The sequence below is a fragment of the Papio anubis genome, chromosome 2, assembly GCF_008728515.1.
Source record: "Papio anubis isolate 15944 chromosome 2, Panubis1.0, whole genome shotgun sequence".
Classification (NCBI taxonomy): Eukaryota; Metazoa; Chordata; class Mammalia; order Primates; family Cercopithecidae; genus Papio; species Papio anubis.
Window position 1 is genome coordinate 1,838,413 of NC_044977.1, and position 22,330 is coordinate 1,860,742.

Genomic DNA, 22,330 nt, shown 5'->3' on the forward strand with positions numbered 1-22,330 from the left:
TGTTAGAGTAGAGTTGTAAAATCAGACATACACAGGCTCAAATTCTGACTTGCTGTTTGACTTTCCTAAGTCTCTTACAGTAACCTTCTGTTTCCTCATCTGTAAAACCGAGATAACGGTTGTTTCTACCTCCTGAGGTTAATGCGAGAGTTAAACCTGACACTTAGCTCTTTGCGGGGTGTATAGAAAACACGTATTAGAACGTTAGCTGTTAAATTTACTATTGAGAGCATATTCCAAAAGCTGTTGCGTTTGCTTTAAATCTAGATATTGTATTTAAAGAATATTTCTCAAAAAAAACTGTCACTGTCGAACAGCGTGTGCATTCAGAGCTCCTGGAAGCCAGAGCCTCCTGCATCTGGTCTTTCTCTTCATTTTCTGGAAGCAGCACTAACGCGCACCAAGGCTTACAGTTTGCATTTATTCTAATTACTTCCTCTACAGCCCCAAGTGCCCCTCCACAGTCTGTCACTGTACTGACAGTTGGAAGCTACAATAGCACAAGTATTAGTGTTTCCTGGGATCCTCCTCCTCCAGATCACCAGAATGGAATTCTCCAAGAATACAAGGTAGGACCCGGGTGAAGAAGGACAGCCCTTGTATGAAGGTTCCCAGAGAAATCTCAGTGCCTCACGAATGAGGAACATCTCTAAAGGTTCTCTTACTCAGTTTAAGTGTAAAGTTTTTATCTATATTTCTGTGTGACAGATAATGAAACAAATGCATAGGTATTAGAACCTGAGTTCCAGGTCACAGATCACACAAATCCAGCTGAACAATTAAACCACACCAGTGAAATGGTTTTCTGTATGGTGTGATTCTACAACCTCAAGGATTTAAAGAGATGGGGCAGAGGGTAGGTGGTGAAGCCCAGAAAATGGGTTTTATCTTTGTTATTAGAATTCTGCATAAGACGCTGTAAGGCAGCTGTTTTTTAAACCACGTTCTCAGAAAAATAGAGGCTTCGGGGTTAAAGAGGTGGAGTGGGTTGTGGGCAGCACCAACCCTCACTCCAGATGCTACTTTTGTCTGTTGACTGAGGTTCTGTAGAATATTTCACCTGAAAAAAAGCCACTGAAACAACACATTTTGCAAAATACTGACTTACAGAAAAAACAGTTGATTATCTCATTTTTCACCTGCTGAATTTTTGGCTGTTTAGAAACAATAATATCTATTGTTTCATTGCCATCATTTGGTGTTTAACATAGTAAGTATGTCGACGTTTTCAAAATAAGATTCCGTTTGTGTTGTGATTAGACCGCATGTGAATGAAAAACCCCTCATTAATCTTTGTAAAATTTAAAACTATAATTTATTAATAAATGATGTTAGTATCATCTATTAATGAATATTTCTAGATTTCTGAAAACAGCATATTCTGTACATCTAATACAATACAAAACTAGACACCCATTTCACCTAAAAAATTCAGAGTTGGCCGGGCGCGGTGGCTCAAGCCTGTAATCCCAGCACTTTGGGAGGCCGAGGCGGGCGGATCACGAGGTCAGGAGATCGAGACCATCCTGGCCAACACGGTGAAACCCCGTCTCTACTAAAAATACAAAAATTACCCGGGCGCGGTGGCGGCGCCTGTGGTCCCAGCTCCTCGGGAGGCTGAGGCAGGAGAATGGCGGGAACCCGGGGGGCGGAGCTTGCAGGGAGCCAAGATGGCGCCGCTCACTCCAGCCTGGGCGACACAGCGAGACTCCGTCTCAAAAAAAAAAAAAAAAAAAATTCAGAGTTGGTATTTAATATTAAGCTGAATAATTTTACTAAAAAGTTTGCAGATTAAATTTTATTTCTAAGAAAACATTAATTTTTACATCGAATTTTATTAAAGATCAACTTGCTAAAGCAAGTGAATGGACTAAATGTATACAGATTTATTTTAAAATGACTTATATCATGTTGTAAGACACATGCTTAAGAAACATAAGAATAAATACTTTTACAATACAATAATTATATAGGTTCTAAGATTTTATAAGCATTAGGACATGGTTTTAATAGAGTAACAAATTATCTACTCCGTGTGAGCTTGAGTGTGTGTGTGTTTTAATGAGGTTAGGAATTTATTTTTGTACCATTTGGCACTAAATATCCTACATTTCCATGTAGTTAAATATTGTTACTTTTTTTTACAACACGAAGAATTTGTTTTTTCATAAGTATACGTTCTCACTCTCTAGAGACTTGTCCTATTTTGGTTTCAAAGCGCATATGTAGGTAAGAGCTAAATATTCCTTCACTAAGAACACAGATATCATATATCAATAAAAGAAACACATGATTCACAAGAATTATTTTTTACTGAAAAAATTTGGGAACTTACCTGCTCCAAAACAAATCATATGTTTTCCTGCATATGTGTCTACACGTAGATTTTAAAATATTATATAATACGAACACAAATGTGGATACACAATGGATTTCTTTTCATAACACATTTTATAGGAACAATTTCCACATCCCAGAAGATGCCTTAAAATTTGATTCCTGCTTGAAATAAAAGCCTAACTTCCTTAACGTCCGTGTCGAGAGACTTGCCACCACTTTGTTCTCATGAATGTGTATGTGTGTGTAGATATGTGTTGATCAATATTAGATTTATTGCTGTCAACGTAAGTATTGGCTTTAATTTCATTTTAGTCAATACCTATAACTTAGGTCAATTAATCTTGTTAACTACTTCTGTGCAAGTTAATATTTTCTTAAATGAAATATAAATTACTTAGATGTCTACCTATATACCTTAGATATTGCAACTTATAATCGCCATATTTTAGTGGATTATATGCATAATAAATCTTGATAAATAAAGCAGAGGAAATCATGTGTTTTAATCCACACAAAAATGGCATTTGCATCCAAAACCACACACCAGGGGTGTTAAAGAAGGCACTGTGCTTTCTAAATTACTCATTATGAGCTTTCAGTGCTGAGAATAAGATATAAATGAACATGGCATAGTTACAGCTTCCCTCATTGTCCTTCTTTTAATACAGGTGCACGTGCACACAAACACACTTACATACACACTTATAAACAAACTGCAGAGGTTGGGCTTTAGAAGATGTCATTTACAAAACTCCTGTAAGCCTAGAAGATAGATAGGTTACAATTACAAAATATTTAATCAGTTACAGTAGTCTTGTTACCAGAAACGATAATATTATGTCCCTGTGTTATTCACTTTGTTATTCACTTTCCATTTCTGCAGATCTGGTGTCTAGGAAATGAAACACGATTCCATATCAACAAAACTGTGGACGCAGCCATTCGGTCTGTAATAATCGGTGGATTGTTCCCAGGTATTCAATACCGGGTAGAGGTTGCAGCTAGTACCAGTGCAGGGGTTGGAGTAAAAAGTGAGCCGCAGCCAATAATCATCGGTGAGTATCAAACGATGTGGTCTGTGCTTTAGAATCAGTCAGCTGACAAGGTGGATGATGATTTTGCATCAACATACTAATAGTGAATATGCACTTAAGAATGTTAGGGTACATATATCACGTTGACAAATGGGTTAACTGGCTAGGGTTTCTTACAAAAATACTTGGTGCAGTTGATCATGCTCTTAAAAGTCCCAGAGCCTTTTTTAAATGCAATATTTAGGAGTTTAAATGCTGAAAGGTAGTTTAAAAATTATTTTTAATCAACTGCCTCATTAGCAATTTTGATGCCATTGAAATATAATAAAAATGAGATAGTTACTGAAGAGAGAGCATCATGTTTCAAATCTGTATGCTTCCTCTTAGCCAGAGAAATGTCAAAAATTAACAAGAAACAGTCCAGAAGAAAGTTTATAATCTAAATATACCATCCCAAAGAAGAAATCATATTAAATCGAATATCATCATTGCATGAAAATTTTCCCTATTATCATAGATTATGTTTGCCTGTTCTTGAGATGTATATAAATGGAATCATACAGAATGTGATTTTTTTTTAATCTGGTTTCTTTCACTAAGGATAATGTTTTTGAGATTCATCCACATATGTATTATTCAGTTCACGTTTTATGGCTGAGCAGTATTCAGTCGTATGAATATGCCATATTTTGTTTATCTGCTTTTCACCTGAGAGAATGAATATTATTGTGTAAATGTTTGTGTCCTTTTGGAGAAGTACCTAGGAGTCTAATTTCTGGGTAAAAGACTTGTCTTGTTTGACTTTATAAGAACCTGCTAAACAATATTCAAGTTGTGTAATTTCATACTCCCGCCAGCAAGGAAAATGACTTCCAGTCGCTCTACATTGTCACCAACATTTGAGGTTTCCAGTTTTTGTGGTTTTAGCCATTCTAGTTGGGATAACCTGTGATTTTGGCTTGAATTTTCTTTTATAATGTCGAGAAACTTTACATGTGCTTATTGGCCAGCCACATAGTTTCTTCTGTGAATTGACCACATGTTTGCTTTTTAAAAATTGGATGGTCTCTTGTTACTGATTAGTAAGAGTTATTTACACATTCTGGATACAAGTTCTTTTCCATGTATTTGTGTTACAAATATTTTTTCCCAGTCCATGACTTCCCTATTCATTTTCTTAATAATGTCATTTGATGAACAAAAGTATTACATTTTAATGAAGTACAATTTATCATTTTTTCTTTGATATTTGGTGCTTCCTAAGAAATTGTGGCTTACCTCTAGATACTGAGGATATTTTCCTCTAGAAGCTTTATACTTGTAGCTTTTATGCGGAAGTCTATAATTCATCTGAGGGTAACTGCAATGTGGTTAAAGGAATGAGGCTTATTTATTTCCATGTTGTGTACTCATCATTTATTAAAAAGACTTTCCTTTCCACCAGTTAATCATATACACATGGATGCAGTCCTGAATTCCCGGTGGGATTCGGTTTGATTATATGTCTATCCATATGCCAAACCACACTGCCTTGGTTACTGTAGTTCGTAGTAAGCCTTGAAATCAGGTAATGTGAATACTCCATCATTTTCTTCTGCAAAATTATTTTGTTTATTGTAGGTCTTCTGCTTTTCCATATACTTTTCAAATCAGCTTGTTGAAATCTCTAAAACTTGTGTTGGAATGGTGAGTGAAAGTGCAGTGAATAAATCCATCAAAATGCATCGAGTAAATATTTTAATAATGACTCTCTTTCTGGGAATGTGATATATGTTTCCATTATTTAAGTGTTCTTTACTTTGGTCCAGTATTTTACACTTTTTAGTGTGTCAACACATTTCTTGAGCATTTGATTTTGTGTGTGTGTTCTTTGTTTTGTTGTTATTTTTGAAAAAATGTTTCTCTCTCTCATCTAGGCTGGAGTGCTTGAGTGCAGTGGCGCGATCTTGGCTCACTGCAGCCTCCATCTCCCAGGTTCGAGTCCTCCTCCCACCTCAACCTCCTGAGCAGCTGGGGCTACAGGCATGCACCAGCGCTTCTGGCTAATTTTTGTATTTTTAGTAGGGACAGGGTTTTGCTATTGTGGCCAGGCTGGTCTTAAACTCCTGACCTCAAGCAATCTGCCTGCCTTGGCCTCCCAAAGTGCTGGGATTACAGGCATGAGGTCCTGCCACTTCACCTGGCCTATTTGATGTTTTTTACACTATCATAAATGGATTTTTAAAATTTATTTTTCCAGTTGTTTTGTATTACACATAAATTTAATTTCTATATGGCCTTTGTGCTTTGTGACCTTACTACCTCACTTACTCATTTTAGTAGTTGTGAAATGTTTTTAAGTGTTTTCGGATAATCATGTTTTCTCTCTCTTCTTGTTTGTGTTAATGTGATGAATTCTGTTGAATGACCCTTAAAGGTAAATCAACCTTGTGATCTTGGGATAAATCACAACTGGTCATGATATATTATCCATTTCATAGATGTGCTGAATTTACTAATATTTGGTGGCTCACGCCTGTAATCCTAGCCCTTTGAAGGGCCGAGGCTGGCTGATTACTTGAGCTCAGGAGTTGGAGACCAGCTGGGCAACATGGTGAAACCCCATCTCTACTAAATACAAAAGAAATTAGCCGGGTGTGGCCGTGGGCGCCTCTAGTCCCAGCTACTTGGGAGGCTGAGGCAGGAAAAGTGCTTGAACTCGAGAGGCAGAGGTTGCAGTGAGCGCACTCCAGCACTCCAGCGTGGGTGACTGAGGGAGACTCCGTCTCTAGAAAAAAAAAAAACATTCAGCTTCCATGAGTGCTTCAGTCTTTTCAACTCAGGGATGTGATTCAGCAATGTTCAGGTTACCCTAGGCTGCATCATAAAGTTATCTGGAGGTACAAAGCTGTGAAAATATTAAGGTTGTCCCTGTTTCTTCCCTTTCTGTCTGAGACCACAGTCCTATCCTTTTCTGTCACATATTTTGCCTCATCTCCTACTTGTTTGTGATGGGAGTGCATATCCCAATACCTGTTACTTCTTCATGGAAGAAATGGAAGTGTCCAAGGAACTGGTCATTTCATATGTTACACTTTCCTGTTCTATAATTTCTATTTGCTTCCTTTTACACTTTTCATTTCCCTCTGATATTTTCCATGTAATCATTTGTTATGACCATATTAAGTCCATACACCTATTGTAATAGCGGCTTAAAGTTCTTTTCTCCTTATTTCAACATCCATCTTATCTCATAGTCTACTTCTATTGATTATCTGTTCAGCTGACCTTGGGTTATGTTTTTCTGGTTTGTTGTTTATTTACTTTCACATGCCTGGTAATTTTTTACTATATTGAACATTGCAGATGAAATAAAATTTTGTGATCTTACGAACAGTGTTTGTGTTCTAGCAGGCACATACATTACTGTCTGGTCACCTTTAACCAGTGATGTCTTAGTTTTTACACTGGTTAGTATGAGACTTCTTAGGTTTTGCCCTTATTCTCAAGGCAATACCTCAGTAAAATATTTACTTTCAAGGCATGACCCTCTCCTGGGCTTCCGGTGAGAAGCCTTATATTTTTATCTGGTCTTCCTAACGTGGTGAAATTCAAAATTAAGCATGGTTTTGCAGTGAACATGAGCTAAAACCTCTGCTTTCACCAGATCCTTACAATCTTCTCTTTGCATGCACTGTTCAGGGTTCACCCTTGGATGTAAGGGAAGAGTATACAAATGTGGGAGCCTCACTCTCCACTGTCTCCCTCTTTCACATGGTTCTCCCCTCAATTTTTAGTCACTCCGGCCTCCCTGAACTGCACCCAGAGACACCTCATATCAATAAGATTGAGTTGATTCAGCTGAGGTACTGGCTGCCTTACACTGTATGGGTTGTGGCGCTCTCTCAGGGAAACAGAGCCTTGTCACTACAGATTTCCTCTAGTAAAGTGCCCTTCATTCAATAAATGCACCCCCTTCAGTTTTCCCTGCTTTTATTTGTTTGGCAGTGCCTTTAATAAAAAATATATATATATTCCATGTGAGGTCTCGCCAGTTCATGAGTCCAGAGGCCAGAAAGTTCTAAAGTTCTGAGTCCCCAACCAGGGTCGCTTAGCACCTTGCCACAGAGGCTGCTGGCGAGTGCAGAGGCTGCTCCTGTGTGTGGTTTAGGTAAACTGGGAACGAGACACTGACATGCTGCCCCCCACAGGTCTGCATGTTCCGTTTCACATGCCGTTGACTCTGGAGTGTAGAGGCTGCTCCTGTGTGTGGTTTAGGTAAACTGGAAACGAGACACTGACATGCTGCCCCCCACAGGTCTGCATGCTCTGCTTCACATGCCGTTGACTCTGGAGTGTAGAGGCTGCTCCTGTGTGTGGATTAGGTAAACTGGAAACGAGACACTGGCATGTTGCCCCCCAGAGGTCTGCATGCTCCACTTCACATGCGGTTCACTCTCAGAGTCTAAGACTTCCGGGCGAGGACCTTTGTCCAGCCTGCCTGGTAGAGTGAGGCTGCCTCTCCCACCAGGCCTTGGGATCCCATTTAGAAACGGTGTTCACTTCAGAAGTACTTTTTAACTGCTTAACTTTTGACTATTTTAAAGAGTTTGCTGAAAACTCCTGATAACACTTTCTACTACATACCATGTTTTAATTGCTTGTACAGTTAACCTTTAATTTTATTTAGTAAAATGTATCAAAGTAGGACTTTTTTGAATTGTAAATATGTGGTTTTGTTAAATAAAAGTCAATGTAAAATTGTTAAAAAAATTCCTATAGTTTACATATTTTTAAAGTGTTTGTCCAGTGTTTGATATCAGCCATTCCCATTTTTTTCTATTTTCTAAAATGATGCGTATAAAGCAGACTGCCAGCTTCTAGATGATTCTTTCTATTACAAATATGTATTGTATATGGACAGATTTAACATTCAGTCATAGTGTTAACATTTTTTAGATTCTCTAGGTATTCTTTCTTTTATATATTAAAAGTATTGTAGAGAAAAAGTTAAAAGTATTAACTTTTCTTTAAATTGGCTTCTTTCTTAATTAGTCATTCAGACTGAATTAATTCCTCAACCTGAGGGAAACCTACAATCTTGTCCTTCTGAGATTTTCTAAAATAAATTGGAATAAGAAAGAAATATAGGTACACCCAAAAGGATTTAACATATGTGTGTGTGTGTGTGTGTGTGTGTGTGTGTGTGTACATATATGTGTGTATACATATATGTGTGTGTGTGTGTATACATATGTATGTGTGTATACATATATGTGTGTGTGTGTGTATTATTCATATGTGTGTGTGTGTGTGTGGATCCGACCTGATAGTGATCGAGATCTTATCTCTCATCCCAGTGCCTCACATACGTGGCAGTGTGACACACACATGTGTGGCAGGTAAGACATGCAGTAGACATTACATGTGACACAGGTGGCAGACACATTGCAGGCAGTGACACATGGTAGACAGGACATGTGGTAGGTGGTGGAAGATCTGAAAGATGGTAGATATGGTGGTGGATATAGTATGCGGCAGGCAGACAACATTATTACGGCAGGTAAAAGATCCACCATATACTGAAAGAAGCCCGTGATCAACTGCGCTCATACGTGGCAGCAGGCAGACACATGCAGGTGCAGACAACATACGCAGGCATTACGCAGGCAGGCAGACATTACGTGCGGCATTGATACGTGCACAACATACGCAGGCAGACACACACGCAGGCAGACAACATTACGCGGCAAGACATGCGGCAGGCAAGGCACACATTACGCGTACATGCAGGCAAGATCCGACCTGATGTTACCCAGAGCCGAGTTCCGATTTCTCAATCAGCGCCTCATTACGCGGCAGGCAGACATGGCAAGGTGACAACATTATTGCGTGTGTGTGGTGGCAAGATCCATCTAGCATTTTAGAAAGAAGCCCTGATTTTTTCCTGACTAAAAGCCTATATATGTAAGTAGGTGTGTGTGGTATACATATGTGTGTAAGTATCCATTTGATAGCATTTTAGAAAGAAGCCTTTATTTTTTCAATTAAATATGATATGTGTGGGTAAAATATTATTACATGTGTGGTAGGTAAGACCATTTTATAGGATGAAAGAAGCCTGATTTTCAATTAAAAAGCCATATATGTGGTAGGTGGTATATATGTGTGTGTGGTATACATATGTGGTGGTAGACCATTTAGAAAGAAGCTCTTATTTTTTCACTAAAAAGCTATATATGTGCGTGTGTGTGTGTGTATACATATATGTGTGTGTATATATATATATACTGTATACTGGCATATATATGCCACAGAGACAGTACAAAATATCTATATCTGTATCTATATCTTTATGAAATGGATTGGCTGAATATAATTATTCTAAGTGAAAGATAAGTAAGATTGTCAAATAACTGTCAAATAACTTACTTTCTTTTCATAGTTTTTTTTCTTATCTTTAGTAATAAATACCATTTTTTAAATTATACTTTATGTTCTAGGGTACATGTGCACAACGTGCAGGTTTGTTACATATGTATACATGTGCCATGTTGGTGTGCTGCACCCATTAACTCGTCGTTTATATTAGGTATATGTCCTAATGCTATCCCTTCCCCCTCCCCCAACCCCATGACAGGCCCCAGTGTGTGATGTTCCCCTTCCTGTGTCCAAGTGTTCTCATTGTTCAGTTCCCACCTATGAGTGAGAACATGCGGTGTTTGGTTTTCTGTTCTTGTGATAGTTTGCTGAGAATGATGGTTTCCAGCTGCATCCATGTCCCTACAAAGGACATGAACTCATCCTTTTTTATGGCTGCATAGTATTCCATGGTGTATATGTGCCACATTTTCTTAATCCAGTCTGTCACTGAGGGACATTTGGGTTGGTTCCAAGCCTTTGCTGTTGTGAATAGTGCTGCAATAAACATACGTGTGCATGTGTCTTTATAGCAGCATGATTTATAATCCTTTGGGTATATACCCACTAATGGAACGGCTGGGTCAAATGGTATTTCTAGTTCTAGATCCTTGAGGAATCGCCACACTGTCTTCCACAATGGTTGAACTAGTTTATAGTCCCACCAACAGTGTAAAAGTGTTCCTATTTCTCCACATCCTCTCCAGCACCTGTTGTTTCCTGACTTTTTAATGATCGCCATTCTAACTGGTGTGAGATGGTATCTCATTGTGGTTTTGATTTTCATTTCTCTGATGGTGAGTGATGATGAGCATTTTTTCATGTGTCTGTTGGCTGCATAAATGTCTTTTGAGAATTGTCTGTTCATATCCTTTGCCCACTTTTTGATGGGGTTGTTTGTTTTTCTCTTGTAAATTTGTTTGAGTTCTTTGTAGATTCTGGATATTAGCCCTTTGTCAGATGAGTAGATTGCAAAAATATTCTCCCATTCTGTAGGTTGCCTGTTCATCTGATGGTAGTTTCTTTTGCTGTGCAGAAGCTCTTTAGTTTAATTAGATCCCATTTGTCTATTTTGGCTTTTGTTGCCATTGCTTTTCGTGTTTTAGACATGAAGTCCTTGCTCGTGCCTATGTTCGGAATGGTATTGCCTAGGTTTTCTTCTAGGGTTTTTATGGTTTTAGGTCTAACATTTAAGTCTCTAATCCATCTTGAATTAATTTTTGTATAAGGTGTAAGGAAGGCATCCAGTTTCAGCGTTCTACTTATGGCTAGCCAGTTTTCCCAGCACCATTTATTAAATATGGAATCCTTTCCCCATTTCTTGTTTTTGTCAGGTTTGTCAAAGATCAGATGGCTGTAGATGTGTGGTATTATTTCTGAGGGCTCTGTTCTCTGTTCCGTTGGTCTATATGTCTGTTTCGGTACCAGTACCATGCTATAAATACCATTCTCAAGTAAAACGTTCTTGATTCTTTTTCTTCCTAGTGACTATCTGCCAGATATTTGGGGGATTTATTTCCTTGTAGGGAAGTAAAAAATTACAAGCATACAGTATAACCAAGCTCATGTCATGACTATCACAGTTATGCACTGAACAACTGAACTGTAACTTAACATAATAAAGTTAATGATTATTTTAAATCAAATAGAAAATTTCACTTAATTTTCCTATCATTTATAAAAGTCTGAGTCTTCAGATGGGTAATGAGTACCTTTTAATTTGCTATTTAGCATTTCATACAAGTGTTTTCAGATTTTTCTATGAGATAAAAGTAATCTAGAAAGTAATATTTCTATTTTATTAAAATAGTTAAAATATGCTATACTAAAAAGTAATTATAAAATAGAATTATAGAAATTCTATTTTTTGTGTACACACACACACACATCACAATTCAACCTAGAAAAGGCTATTTGTTCTTGACAGATTTATTTCTTTTTAATATCTACACTTGTACTGAGAAGCCTTCTAATTGTTTCCTTAATTACTCCTGCATATCTACCTTAACATCTTGTCTGATGCCCTTATCTACACAACTGTTATTCCTTGGTTGAAAAGTGATTTAGTGATGGCTAATCTTCTTTTCTGTTTCAATTTACACTTTCCCATTGTCTATTCAGAACTGGAAATGGCACTTGAAGTGACTCAAACCGTACCACATTTCCCCTTTGTTTTAATTAAATCATGTATTGGCATTTGATGTAATTTATGGTTGAGAACTTTAGATTTGTACTATGCCAGACCATGTATTGTTCCATCTATTCCTTCTCAGTTTAGCATTCCTTCCAGAAAGTTCCATTAAGGGACCATTAATTAAAACATTGTAAAAATGTAAAACACTGCCTTACACTGGCTTAACATTGGTATTGTTCTTTTCTGTGCAGTTTCCTATGGTAAGATGACTTTTACATCAAAGTGTCCATAATTCTGTATCATTGCATTTACAGACACAAAAATGCAATCAAATACATTCAGATATATATCCATTAAGCCGTGTGTCATATAACCAATTTACATTGACTTAAAAATTTTAGTTATTTTGCTTAATAATACAGTTATTGCTTCTCTAATCATTTGGCTTTTCACGCTTACATTACATAGTTGGTTATAATATGTGGAACAGCTGCAAACTTTCACGGTAATAGATACAATCAAATCTGATGTGTCTAATTAGTTTTTAGTCCAACAAATTAGTTTTGTTCTTCATTACTCTCCAATGGGAGGAAGACATTATATTTCATTATATTTTTTGTCTGCAAGAACAATGGAGCGTTACAGGTCACACACATCCCTTGTCTATGCTCTAATTAGTCCAACTGACAACATTGTTTCAAAAATACCAGCAGCATAAAAAATAGCAATACACCTTGAGTAACATAAATATTGCAGCTTACTAAATATGATATATTGTGGACCGTTTACAAAATGAAGGCCAAATTTTCTTTTCTCTGTTCAATAAGGTATGTTTTCTTTCTGATAATTCCTAATAGTTAAGGAAATCACCAGATAGGTGTATGTCTCATATGGAAAATATGAGCTCATTTTAAATACAATTTTGACTATGTTTACATGTATAATAATTAAAGGCAGACATAGTGGGAAAATGAGCCAGATTTACTACATAAGTGACGTTGGTATTTAAATCTGAAATTTAATCAAAAGACCTTTCAGGAATGGATTATGTGTAAGGAAATGCTAACAGCTATGATTTAAAAAAGCCTGTATTTTGAAAAGATTAACAAAATAAAATTTTATTTCTAATTCACAGCTCAGACCAATATGGATCAGCAGAATGGGAAATGGAGTTTCTACTCAATGTCGTTATTCAGGGGTTTTGGATCTTTCAAACCATAGCTCTCCCATGTCTTAGAAGCTTAACATCCTCCAACAGATGCCCTGTTTCTGTCCAACCAATGAGGAAATAGAGTTTCAAGTCAAGGCAGTGTTAGGGATCAGGCCTGGAAGGTCATGTGCACATTTTGTTCCTAGTTACCACTGGCTAATGCTCAGTTACTTTTTTGAACTCTACTGCAAAAGATGCTAGGAAATGTAGGCTAATTTTCTGCCTTGGAAGAAAGGAGGAGCAGTGAGGTAAACAAGTGAATTCAGATCTGCAGGATTCTCAAATCTAGATAATTTATCACTCCTGTCACTGAGGTTGACTGAGAAGTCCTTAAAGCAGCCCTTAAACTTACATGGGTCATAATTTTGAGTCAAAAACTACTGTCTTCATATTAGCCTCCACTTCAATCCTCCCAAAATACATGAAGTAGACAATACTGGTGCCAACCAACTGACACGGGCTCTGGAAGATTAAGCTTACTGCTTACTTGGCTAGTAAGTGGCAGAGTTGTTTCATCAAAATCATGACTTCAAAGACCATGATCTTTTTAATGTATTACAGTGCTATAACTAAAACAGGGAAAATCCCACACATTCCTTTGATATCGTATGCTGAAATGTGCCATTTATATTTTGCTTACCACTTACCTTTTAAAAGTCTTTGATTAGTCACTAATTAGGCATCATATTGACATTAGAAATCACTTAATTCCCAGCGTCTACATTTCTTAATCTGCTAAATAAGCCCATAAATCTTATGATTCCACAAGTTTAAGACCGATTCAAAATGCAGACTGAGATTTTCTTAATTATCTGAGGGGTCTAAATTTTCCAAACATGACTAGTTCTAGAATAATCTGAGTCCAGATTTAAATGTATTTCTCAGTAATGTAGACCTCAAAGTTAATTTTTAAGTTGTTCTTTAAATTTGGCTTTCAAATGGATTTTCAAATTAGTTTCAGATACTTTAAGGGAATATATGAGTTTCATCTTTTCATATTTTAATTATGCATGCTGATCTCTGTGAAAGCTGTTTACATAATTGTCATTGTTTTGTATAGTAGTTTTAATACTCTCCAGAAAATGAAAGGATATTTGCTCAAAATAAACTCTTTGGTAGAATATTAAAGTTAACATTAAGTTACATGTTCTTGTGAATTACAAACATTTGAATATGGACAGTGCCTCAGCAGAAAGGCAATTTGCAAACACCCCATGTTAAAAGTTGTCATTGCTGTCTTAAAAATGAAAACTATATTTAAAAACACTATGTAATTCAAGATAAGTTATTAATTCAACTCCTAGTACTATTTTTATAATTTATAAGGTGATAACTCAATATGTGGTTGTGAATCCGTCCATAGCAAACCACAACACAAGAGGTCAGTGTTCTTAATCACATTTTCAAACTCATGATTTGATTCTTCTTTTGAAAATTATCAACTATGCTTATCAATACTTGTGATAGGCTCAAAACAAAACAAGTATTTCCTGCCTTCAAATAATTTTTCTTCATTTTTGATGCACCATGTTTGTATTCCTGTGCTTATTTTTGTTTGAATATATACTAATACTATTGTTTTTTCCGTAGGGAGACGCAATGAAGTTGTCATTACTGAAAACAATAACAGCATAACTGAGCAAATCACTGACGTGGTGAAGCAACCGGCCTTTATTGCTGGTATTGGTGGTGCCTGCTGGGTAATTTTGATGGGTTTTAGCATATGGTTGTATTGGAGAAGAAAGAAGAGGAAGGGACTCAGTAACTATGCTGGTAAGTGACTATTTCCAGCTAAGAAAATCTCTTAATCTGTAGGAATGTAATGAAATGAATGGAAGGAGCAGAAAGGAATAACAAATGAGTGATTTTGGCTTATTTTAGAAACCTGCACTGTAAAATGCAATTACACTCAACATGCTTTAATGCATTGCCCTTGACCATATCACTTTGTAACCATGAGGCAACGTCATTCTGCTTGTAGCTCCAGTGAAGCATAACAAGAGCACAGACTGATAAAAATGCTTAACTGTTTTTCTCAACTAGTTCTTTGAAATCATAAACTCACACACACACAGATACACACACACACACATACACACACACACACACACGCACACACACAATGTGTTACATGCTATGAAGCCATGTTTGAGAAGTGGATTTATGCATGAGCATTACTTAAATGTTCAGGAAAGAAGAACATTTTGAAATATAGCTTTTAGTGTGTCAGGATGCAGATTACAATAGGAAATGTCCCTCGTGAAAAATACCGACAAGCAAAAATCTCACCAGAATTGATAAGACTGATGAGGCATGAATTAAGTGATTTACTGTTCACTTACATAGACTCTTATTACAATGCAAACAAGCAGTATTTTAAAAGAAAAGGAAAATGAAGAAAAAGAGAAAGAAGCTGAAGCAGAACAATAAAAAGAAGACCCTAGATGGTCTGCATATTCACAACAATGTTTTCTTCTTAGAATCCAGGACAGAGTTTCAAGGGTGTCCTATATCGTGGCCTTCAAAATATCTCCATGGTAGAGAGAGAAGAGAGAGGAGACACAAAATTGTAAAGTCAGTGATTGACAGAATTAACTCAATACTGAAGTGACGTTCGATTATAATTTTTAGTGCAGTTTATTTTAAATATTTTCTCCAATAACAATAAGAAATATCTCACAACATTTCACACTTTCTAGAATTCACAAGGGACCAATTTTAATTGGACATGATTTTACAAATATGTAAGAAGTTTTTGAGACATTGCATTCAATCTTCTATTTCTAATATTAACTTTGGTAGGAAGCATAAATGTCTTAGTAACTGATTTTGACAGAGGCGTCATTGGTTATTAAGCTTTTAAGATGCTGTGGCTTGTAGGCGCCTAAACTGCTGAGAATGTGGAAATAGTGCAAAATGCTGAGTATAGCACTGACTTGGTTGCCTTGCTTGTTATTTGATGCATTTATATGTTTATGATCATTTGATTATAGCATTGTAGCTTGTGTCTATATCTTATGAAGATGAAATGTTATTAGTTACTTGATAGAATACATTTCCAGGACCAGAGAAAGTAGTACAGCATATCCATTGACAAGAGGCTTCCATGTTTGGTGACATGCCATCATCCTGCCATTCTCATTCCTCATTGGTTGCTGCCTCTCTGCTTCCTCATAATTTGTCACCCAAGTGCTATATCACTTCAACAGTGAGGGATTCTTTGCAGAAAGGGGTGCTAGGCAGTAACTGCTGAGTGTCAAAGTCTGGAAAATTAATGATACTTTAATGTGCCTTCTTGTTACGCAGTCCAGTTCTCTGCCTTCATTGCTGAGGGCATTGCCCATCAACCTTTCTGTTTAATCAGCCACCGTGGTATATTACATCTCTGTGATACACTTGTATAAATCATGTGAAATATAAGGAAGAACTGATTTAATTCATGGACTATTTGGTGTTTATCCCTTTGCTTGACGTTAGCAATGATAATAAAAAATTGACTATGCTGGTCAGTTCAGTGCAAAGTTCTAATATATTCACATTTGGAGTGTTGCATTTTTATCCTCCATATTTCTTCATTCACTCACTCCTTAGAAATAGAATATCTCTCATAGGTAGTCAGTTTATACTGTTAGTAAAATCACACCAGAGAGACTTTTCTTCTTTTTTTAACAGCAATTCTTTGCACAACCTATGCACTTAATTTGAAAATAGATGTTGATCATTGAGCTTGACAAGAATAGTACCTTTCCTATTACAATTTTTTATTGTTATTGATACTCATCTGCTTGTAGAAGAACTGCTAACTCAGAAGGTGCTGTGCCCTTCAGGTATTTTGGAATAAGGGCAAGCCAGAGCGAAGCCTTTCAGAAGTTTTATACTTAACTGATAGATGGCTGACTCTGAAGATAACAGATTTTATGAAGCTCAGTAAATATAAACAATTTAATGTGAGTGAACCAATTATGTGAAATGCTAAACACTTCACACATACGTCTTAAAATCGTCAGTGAAATATAAATTATTGGACAAAACCATCCAAGGCACTTAAAAGATTTGATGGATTTTTTATACTCTGATTATCTGGGCTGAGTTAGTGCTTATTAAAAAAGGATTAATCTACATTCATATTTGAGAAATAGCTTATCGGGAAAGGGAATGAGGCTTGGCTGCAACAGTAAAGTTTCCATTTGGAGTAGGAAAATGTGACCTACTAAAGACAGGCACTCTGAAAGCTTCCTCACTCAAAATGTCAATTTACCACAGTTATGTTTTCTCCTCTTCTACCCCAGTTGTAGCAGGCATGAGGTTAGGATTAATTCTGTGAGGTCATATTAGAGTTACTTTTTGTATGCTATAACCTTGCAAAATCTCTTTACCTTATATGTGTTGCAGAAATTGCAAGAAATTCAAAATGTTTTCAGAAACATTTTAGATTGTGGTGTCTGCAGAGCTTTTTGGAAACCTAAGCACTATTCAGTTAGTAGAAGCTAAAATATTCCGTGTGTAACTCCTTGAAAGTTCTTAATTTTTGGATACTAGCAGAGACTTCTGATCGAGAGTCACAGTTATTCCATAGGTATCTCTAATAAGCCCAAAGTTACTACTCTGTGATTATCAAAATTGTGATAGAACAAGATTGTCTGGCCACACCCAACCCTTCTTACAGCTTCAAGGCAAACACTTCTTCGAAATGAGAACCACCTCAAAATAGCTTTCAATTTGCTGTGGCGTTTTATTTGTATGTTCCTCTTTCTGCACACACACAAAACACTGATCAGAACACCAGATATGATTTCCCTTTGAGGAGTTCTCATTGTTCATGGTTATTTGTAGTCTGCCCTAAACTTCATGATCTAAGAGAAGTTAGTTCCTTTTGATCTACTTTTCAAAATAGAACCAGTTTTGCAGCATAAAGTAAAAAATGAAACTTGAAAAAGTGTTCCCTTTTTTTCTCTTCTTTAAAAACACAACTAAACAACCCATTAAGAGAAGAGTTTTTAAAAAAAATTCTGACAGAAATAATACAAAATGGACATTTAGATTTTGTACTAAATTATATGTGAACCTTTTTAAGGTCATCAAATACATAATGTAGTGTGAAGTTTTGCCTTGTGTCGTTAATATGCAGAGATACAGAGATAAATGTCTTTACGGAATACTTTGACACCCTATTGGCAGTCTAGAATCATTTGAAAACCATATTTTAATGGTGATGGGAACAGAAACAGAAAATAGATTGTCCCAAATGCTTAATATGAAATATTTTAAAATTTAAATTATTTTGCTCACGGCATTTAGTTTTCAATTGCCAGATATCGGCCATACATACTACAGTGTTCATGCCCTAACAAGTTTGCAAATTAACTTTAATGCATTATATGTATATATGTGTGTATATATATATCTTTTTTTTTCTTGAGACAGAGTCTTACTCTGTCGCCCAGGCTGGAGTGCAGTGGCATGATCTCAGCTCACTGCAACCTCCGCCCCCAGAGTTCAAGCACTTCTCCTACCTCAGCTTCCGAATAGCTGGAATTACAGGCACTTGCCACCGTGCCCGGCTAATTTTTGTATTCCTAGTAGAGAGGGAGTTTCACTGTCTTGGCTAGGCTGGTCTTGAACTCCTGACCTCGTGATCCAACCCCTTTGGCCTCCCAAAGTGCTGGGATTACAGACGTGAGCCACCGCACCCGGCCTCGTGATATATTTTTTATAAGGTTTTCAGTGTTCTATTATAATACTTTAAACTGTACATGTCCTGAGGAATTTGCCACTGGTTCGTGTATTAAAGTTAAGTACAACTCAATGTTTGTCCCTCTGCTTCTGGTGTCCTCCTTTCCTCTAATATTATTTATTGCTCTGGCACTAACAGAAAGTTTGAATGGGATAAAAGAGCATCTAAATTAGGGAAAACAATTTAGCTTCTCACATATCTCTTAAACAGCACATTTTGAGGTGTAGCCCATGAGCATCTGCTTATTTGCATATTCACAATAATATTCACACCATTATCTTAACTCTCTTTTAACAGACTAAAACAATCACTTGATAGTCCATTAAGAAAAAACCACAAACTAGAAAGTCACATCAGATGGAAGGCTAATTAGCTATACTGTTTTCACATTGCGTGTGTACTAATCAGGCATTTATTTAATATCTCCAGTGCTCAATTTTTTGCATTAATTATTTCAGATTAATTCTTTTTGGTTAAAAGCAGTTATTAAAGGGGCACAATGTGGGACAGATGCACTGCTGATTCCTGATTCCGTGCCCTTCAGTGAGCCTTTCGCATTTGTATTCTTTCATCTTCTCTGAGCATGTGCCTATAGCCAGTGCTGAGCAGATGCAAAGGTTATGTCAGGATTGTTTTGCAATGCGTTTGAGACATTACATGTACAACTGATAAGGCAGAGTATATTTCAGGTACCAATAAGAACTTCCTGAGAGCCCTGATATGCTTTACTGTCCCATGAAGACTCTTGGAGTTTATAATCATATTACCTGATTCTGATAGCATGAGAGATACTATTAGTAGATAACCTTAAAGGAGGGACTTCATTTGCAAATTCGTAAAATTTAAAGAGTCATCACCATATCTGATAGCCCAAACATGAGAACAGAGGAGTTATGGAGAGTTATTCAAATTAAGAAGTATTCACTGTGTGTATATATTAAGTGGCAATATATCCTCTATTTACTTACAAATATGAATCAACTAATTAAATTTCATTTATTTTCCCCTGTACTTACCACATTTAAAAAATCATAGTAAATATAGTCAACGCCTTCCAAAGACAGGGTTTACTGGGTGCACAGCAATGAAAATAGTATTTTTTCTCCTTCATCCCCAGTGATTGGTTTAGCCAATCCATGTTAATTTTGGTCAGAATTGCAGGTTCATTGCACTTTTGCAAGCTGTACACTTCTAAACTCCACATTTCTTTTTAAAAATAATTTTCTAGTTTGCCATAATGTAATGGCAAAATTTGATCCAAACTAATGTGAAGCTATTTGTAGACTTTATCCTACTAATAATGGATGTTCACATTCCACTGCAGAAAAACTAAATAACTTTGAATACAGTTTACTGTTTTAGAACCTCTTTGTAATATGCAAAGTATATTACCTTTCTCAATTCTGAATCATTTTGGAGTCCAAATACCTTTGGCTGCAGAGGTTTGGGCAATGGATGACGGACCTGAACTGATAATAACGTTCTTTGACCAGCCGTTAAAATCCACTTTCATGTTGTTGGCTTTGTAGGCTTGAAACTATCGGCTGGAGAGAGTGGATTCACTGGATTCACTGGCTGTGGCTCTGGTGGATGCTCACTGGTGTTGCTAATAAGTTCCATAGTTATATGGAGGATTCAACTTTTCTGATCACTACATACAATTAGGAATATATTCAGTATCAAGTATTTGAAAAATTCATTTTTGTGAGCATGTTATTCTCTATTAATTATAGTTCATGTCTGTTGTAATTATCACGTTTATGAGGGTCATCAAAGGATTTGTGATGGTGAAAAATCTGTAGTCAATAAGTATTTGTTTTTCTTGTTTCATTAGAAGGACATAACATGTTGGAACTTCCCTGCTTCGATTTCTATTATGAGTGTTTTGCCTTATGCCTTCTAATTAGGACACCTTTGTTTTAAAATTAAAATTCCTGATTTGATAAATTCACAATAATGTTACGAGGATCTTGCAATATCACTATATATACTCATTGTAACAGGTTTGACATTTAAATACGAATTGGTTCTTTAACATAACCTTGGATTTGGCTGAAAGAATTTTGAAATGTCCTATTAAAATTGGAGCAAATGATGGCTTTGCCTTGGGGCCAAACCACTGTTACTCTCTGTACAATTATGTTAATTATATTTTGTTAAAATTCCCAGAGGCCTCAGCTCTAAACTAAGGGCCAATATGTAGTTGTTATGAATTGTAATTAATATTGACGACTTGTGCGTGCATGTCTTCCTTTTTTTTCTTTTTTTATAGTTACGTTTCAAAGAGGAGATGGAGGACTAATGACCAACGGAAGGTATGCTAAGGAGATGGCTTCATTAGTATTATTTTTTTAATCAGGACTGGGGAAACACTATAGTAAGAGGCTATTATTGTAATAAATGATCATTTAAAAGTCTGAGAATTCTGGGAGGAATTAAATGGCTTAGCACAAAGTTTAATGATCTATCTGTTGTGCACTTTAGAGGAATCAGGTCCAGATGTTTCATATCTCCCAGATGCCCCTGAAGAAATTAGTAGTAAATATCACATGGAATGTGTTCATTTGTTAGCATGATGTTTATTGCATTAATTAGACATTAGCAAATGAAGTTGCTGTTGTTTAAGACTCCTTATTGGCTCTCACTAAATTGCTGTGAGTGAACAATTACACATAATCGATCACAAAGTAAATGATTCATGGATGATGAATAGGCTATAGATTGATAGGACTGGATTCCACAACTTTGGATACTCAATTGAAATTGATAAAAGCTGATAACAAACTCATATATCCTCATCTATTTTCCCTTTGCCAATATGGAGATTGTAATTAGGCTCTGGTAATAACTTCCAATCTCCCATGTAATCAATATTTTAGCAAAAAGAGATTAAGTCTAATGAGAGCTTGTGGATGTAGCAAGAAAGCAGTTGGGTCTTCTTATTGCAGTTTCCATAGAAACACATGTTTCTCTTAGGGATTGTACCAGAAGGGGTCTATCAAAAGAAAAGTATAATGATTATAGATGTTCTATTTCCGTGTAAATATGCTAGTAATCTGGAAAGGAATCAGAATCCCATCTTTTATATTAAAGAAGGGAGTTCTTTATTAAATATGACGTGAAGGAAATTTTCCTCATAGACTATACTCACATGCTGGATCAGATCACAGTGTATCTTTCATTACCTTAAAAAAAAAAAACCCTTAATATGCCCTTGATGTTTTGCAGATAAGAACTTGGAAATGTTCTATTGATGGAGAGTATAAATACCGTTCATTAATTTCGCTAAGTTCCTTGTTCCTTGCCTCCAAATCAAGCGTGAAGGGTCATAACAAGGGTTACAGCCTAGAGGGGACAGATACATAAGGGAGCTGCGGGAATTGAGGAAGGAATAGCCCAAAGTTTTAGAAATGGCTGACATAGAGAAGTCCCTTTGAGCAGTTGTTCCCTTGAGGCGCCAATTTATCATCAAACCTTGT

At 36.4% G+C, this 22,330-nt stretch overlaps 1 protein-coding gene across 9 annotated transcripts in view; it reads left to right on the top strand.

Moving 5' to 3' along the window:
* ROBO2 (roundabout guidance receptor 2) overlaps positions 1–22,330 on the top strand; it is a 1,748,812-nt gene that overhangs the window by 1,673,581 nt on the left and 52,901 nt on the right. For all 9 annotated transcript variants that reach the window (XM_017954070.3, XM_017954059.3, XM_017954063.3 and 6 more), the window contains 4 exons: positions 445–569; positions 3,224–3,395; positions 14,708–14,890; positions 21,124–21,166. In XM_017954070.3, the coding sequence (XP_017809559.2) occupies positions 445–569; positions 3,224–3,395; positions 14,708–14,890; positions 21,124–21,166 (523 nt within the window). The remainder of the gene's footprint in view (positions 1–444; positions 570–3,223; positions 3,396–14,707; positions 14,891–21,123; positions 21,167–22,330) is intronic.